Here is a 5233-nt window from a genome sequence, read left to right as displayed (position 1 = left end):
CCCCCCAGGGGGGAATGGTCACGCTGCAATCCCTTCTCCTCCATTCTCCTCTCGGGATCTTGGGCACGCGCGCACACGCGCCCAGTGTGAATTTTAAGCCACCGGGTCCGGGACGTGAACCGTGGTCGACTGTCCAGCGACATAGCCATTACGCTATCTGCTGGTTCCCATAAGCTTCTTGAAAATAGGACTGGGGCTTCTGTTTTGTTTTCTCTTTTGTGCCAAGCACTAAGAAGATAATTTCTTGCTGTATTTGTAATTTTAGCAGCTATTGTATATCTAGCAGATATAAGAAAATGACAGGCCCTTTAAACAATTCTAGTCATACTAGTCATGTACTTTTTTTTTTTTTTTACTGTTTTTGATACTTAGTTTCAGATTAACTCTCTTACATTTACATTCTAGGAATTAAATAATTATTGCTCTCAGTGTTAATATTTGAGAACCGAAAATTGAAATCTGATTCAGCAAGTCTTAACATAAACTACTTTTGTTCATTTTTTAACTCTAGGTTAACTCTTTAAGAAACTAAAGATCAAGCTATGTATGTAGAGGATGTGTGGGAGTGTGTGTGTGTTCATTTCTCAGTATTATAATATTGAACTGATAATGACCTCTGATTATTTTAATAAGCTTATTAATGCAGTATGCTTTAGTACCTATAAGGCAGCCTATAATATAGTTTATTGAAGGGCTAATTAAAATGTACTTTTAGGGACCAGCAGTTAGCGTAATGGCTGGGTTGCTGGACTCCCATGTAGTCGACTGCGGTTAAGTCCCGGACCTGGTGGCTTATACTCTCGCTGGGCACGTGTGCGCCCAAGATCCCAAGAGGAGAAGGGATTGCAACGTGGCCATCCCCCCTGGGGGGTGATTTCTTGCTTTCTGTCTCTCTGTCTCTCTCTGTCTGTCTGGCGAGCGCACGCACCCTATAGCAAAAACCTCTCCAAAAAAAAATTACTTTATAATTAGCGTTATATACAAACACAAATATATCAACTTATTAGGGTTTTTAAAAAATTGCTTTGATGTATTGTCCATCCTTTCAACAAATAAACTTAGTTTCAGTATTAATGGAATTTTCTTGATATTTTTTTTTTTTTCTCCTCTTTTAGGTGTTATTCAAGTATTGGGAAAGTTCAGGATGCCTTTATATCTTACAGGCAGTCTATCGACAAATCAGAAGCAAGTGCAGATACATGGTGTTCAATAGGGTAAGACTTTATATAGTAAAATGGTAATTTCATTGATGCACAGAGATGGCTGCATCATATATGATGTACTTTTGTAGTTTAAATCCTGATATGAAACTTAAGCAATGCTTATTTGACTTATTTTTTTTCTAACTTTTTCTTTCCAGTGTGCTTTATCAGCAGCTCAATCAGCCTATGGATGCTTTACAAGCCTATATTTGTGCTGTACAATTGGACCATGGCCATGCTGCAGCCTGGATGGACCTAGGCACTCTCTATGAATCCTGCAACCAGCCTCAGGATGCCATTAAATGCTACTTAAATGCAACTAGAAGCAAAAGTTGTAGTAATACCTCTGCACTTGCAGCACGAATTAAGTATTTACAGGTAAAATTTTTAAATAACATTTTCTTAAAGCCTTGTATTTCCCCAGGACACTCAGGCAGGAGGAGGGTGGCTGGAAAGTTTGTCTAGTGTTTTGATGTCTATAATTTGTTTCCATATTTTGTAAACATACCATAGCTTGTAATATTATTTTACTTTTTATTTTAAGTAAGATATGCAGTATTTTTAAAGATACTCTTTTGCACATTTACTCTGTTGATGCATATTAATTTACATAATTTTTTTCTATGTACTGTCTACATTTTTAAGTTGCCATAGCATTTTAGAGAAAAGAACACAAACACTGTCTTTCACTCTTGCTCAGAGTTTCATGAGAAGACAGCTATGAGAACTCTGAAAACAGAGCTCAGCTTTGTTTTTATTCTCTCAAAGGTTTATGTTCCTGTTGCCCTCTTTATATTTAGTATCTTTCTAAAGCCCCAAATTTATAATCTATTTTCTTTTAAAAACAATTAGCTATAGCATTTAGGAAGATTTAGTGGACTTGCTCTTACTCAAGTAGGCTTGTGTTAAATTTGCTTTTTACATAATTTTTCCTAGGCTCAGTTGTGTAACCTTCCACAAGGTAGTCTACAGAATAAAACTAAATTACTTCCTAGTATTGAGGAGGCATGGAGCCTACCAATCCCCGCAGAGCTTACCTCCAGGCAGGGTGCCATGAACACAGCACAGCAGGTGAGAAGTTGGGTTATGTTCTGCAGGTGCCCAGCTTTAAGGGTTCTTTTCGATCTATAGTGGTCAACTTACTTTACTAAGCCCAGAAGGCTTTTATCAATGAAAAGCCTTTTGATTTAATTACAAAGGGAATCTAGATCACAATAAAACTCCCTCTGATATGGGAAGAAATTTTGGGGTACCAACTTAGAACCTTTGTGCATTTTCATGATTTCAAAGGAGATTTCTTAAAATAATGCTACAGTGGTTTATTTAATTTTTAAAGCAAGTTTTTCAAAGGAAGGTACACATTCCTCCATTGATGATTCATTTGATTTTGATTTTTAATAATTGCAATCAGCGATGTCCACATAGATTTGGATAGTATGCAGCTTGTAAAGTTTTGTAATTTGAAGGAATGGATTAAGAACATATAGAACCCTATTTTTGTCTTCCTTCTGTGATTCTTAGGCATGTAAACCTCATCATCCAAATACTGAACCTGTATTAGGCCTCAGTCAAACACCAATTTCACAGCAATCCTTGCCACTACACATGATTCCTTCTAGCCAAGTAGATGACCTGTCCAGTCCTGCCAAGAGGAAAAGAACATCTAGTCCAACAAAGGTATATGTTTTAGAGAAATAGAAAATCCCAGTCAAAAAAGAACCTCCAACTGCCCTGAAAATGTGCAGTTTGAACATCTCTTGTCCTTTATTTTAAATCCGTGGACATCAAAGAGTGAGTTTGAGTTTTTCCATCCCAAACTCTTAGCATTTTATTAAATATAGAAAGTAGGGATAAATCTGCATTCATCAAGTCATTTTATTCATCTCCCTGCCGTTAAGCTCTCAGCACACTTTTTCATCATCACTTTTTACTGACATTGAAATAAATTAAATGGTGGATTTAGTGGACAGTATCGTATGTAGGCTAGCTGTTTGGGCCATAGTTTAGGGGTGGGCCTTTTTGGGGGGTTTTTTAAAGAATCAATATTTTCTTTATGCCTTCCAAATTTAAAATGCATGTAAAATTATTTTTAAAAGAATGTTGTATTATGGCATCTTTTTATATGTAAATATTCCATTTCATAGTCATTTGGCCTCTGTTAGTCATTATTGTTAACTCTGGATTTAACCAAATACTCTTTAATTTTTTTTTTTTTTAATCAATTTTCCTCAGAATACTTCTGATAATTGGAGTGGTGGCCATGCTGTGTCACATCCTCCAGTACAGCAACAAGCTCATTCATGGTGTTTGACACCACAGAAATTACAGGTATGTAAGATAATCTTTTTACCAACTTTTTTTCTGTTTAAAAGAAGCAGAGGGGCGTTGATGGTGCAACAGTAAAATATAAGTGTCATTTACTTACTTACATTTTACTGACCCACATGGGAAGGTTCTGGTTTCATATCCAGAGACCTCTCTGAGTACTCTGGGTATGTATATGCCCTTAATCCCAGGGCTGGTTGAAGCTGAGGGTGGATTACAGCATCAAGGCCCTGTTGGTGGTGCTGTGTGCATTTGTGTAAATCTCACTCTCTTTCTCTCTCTCAAGAACTAAGTGTAGGGACCAGCGGTTGGCATAATGACTATGTCGCTGGACTTCCATGTAGTTGAACATGGTTCGAGTCCCAGACCTGGTGGCTTAAACTCATGCTGGGCATGTGTGCATGCGTGCCCGAGATCCCAAGAGGAGAATGGAGGATAAGGAATTGCACCCTAAGGGGTGATTTCTCGCTTTCTGTCTCTCTGTTTCTCTCTGTCTGTCTGGCTAGTGCACATGTCCTATAGCAAAAACCTCTCCAAGAAAAAAAAAATGATCTAACTGCAATAATCTTAAAAAGCAAAGATAGTAAATAGTAAGCCTTTAAATATTTTAAGTATTCTTAAATTTAAATGGTAGTAAACTCAATTAATATGCATATAAGAAAAAGGAGTCTATATTTACCAGAATAATGAGAATAATTCATACTTTTTTTTAAAACTTATTTCTAGGTTTTTTGTTTGTTTTTGTTTTTTAATATGGTTCAGACTGCATAAAGTATGAATATGGGGTAAAAAGTCTCCTTACAACTCCTGCCCCTACCTATGTAGTTCCCCTCCTGACAGACAGCTGTCTGGTTTCTTTTCTATCTTTCCAGAGATATATTGTACATGTACAAAATACTAATGCCCTCCACCTCTCTCACATAATATTATTTTTCTCCTTTTTTACACAAATGATAGAATACTATGTATGCTGTTAACAATGTATTTTATTGATCTGTTTGTGTCAGTATATAAAGAATTTTGTTCTCTTATGGTTATATCATATTTATATGAATGTCAAACCTTTATTTTTTTTATTAAAGAGATTTTTGGTATAGGGTGCATGTCCTCGCCAGAGAGACAAAGAACAAGAACGTGAGAAATCATCCCCCAGGGGCATGGCCATGCTGCAACCCTTTTCCTCCATTCTCCTTCTTGGATTTTGGGCATGCTTGCACACACGCCTAGTGTGAGTTTTAAGCCACTAGGTCCAGGACTCAAACCACAGTTGACTATGTGGGAGTCCAGCAACAACTATTACACCATTTGGTGGCCCTGAGTGTCAAACCTTTATTTAGGTAGATTGCTAATTTTGAACATTCACATTGTCTTCAAACTTATCCTATCCAAACAGCACTGTTTTGAGCCATAGTTGGTATATTAAGCTTAAAGAACTTTCTGTGTGAGTGCTGAAAAATATTAATGAGTAAAATTTTAAGCCCATTTATCTCATAGATCACATTATAGTAAACCTTATTCAGATGAATACTTAGTTCTTACTTAACATTTCTTAAGATCTTTAAAGGACTTTGAGTTTGATGACTTTTAGTCAGAAATCTGTATTTTTCCCCGGACAGTATTTCTTAGTTTACCTAGTTATTTCAGGGATAGGCTGCTTAGAATAGTGAGTTTGTTTGCTTCTTAGGTATAGTCTTTGACCATATTCT

The 5233-nt window shown here is 36.5% G+C and overlaps 1 protein-coding gene across 6 annotated transcripts in view; it reads left to right on the top strand.

Moving 5' to 3' along the window:
* The window catches only part of KDM6A (lysine demethylase 6A), a gene marked incomplete at its 5' end in the record, with an annotated part of 161607 nt that overhangs the window by 93866 nt on the left and 62508 nt on the right, over positions 1-5233 (top strand). For 2 of the 6 annotated variants that reach the window (XM_027772008.1, XM_027772009.1), the window contains 5 exon segments: positions 1116-1214; positions 1361-1580; positions 2139-2273; positions 2724-2879; positions 3435-3530. In XM_027772008.1, coding sequence (XP_027627809.1) covers positions 1116-1214; positions 1361-1580; positions 2139-2273; positions 2724-2879; positions 3435-3530 — 706 coding nt within the window. 6 annotated transcript variants of the gene reach the window in all.

Source organism: Tupaia chinensis, unplaced genomic scaffold, assembly GCF_000334495.1.
Source record: "Tupaia chinensis unplaced genomic scaffold, TupChi_1.0 Scaffold000248_1, whole genome shotgun sequence".
Classification (NCBI taxonomy): domain Eukaryota; kingdom Metazoa; phylum Chordata; class Mammalia; order Scandentia; family Tupaiidae; genus Tupaia; species Tupaia belangeri.
This window is presented reverse-complemented; position numbering and strand designations above follow the sequence as displayed.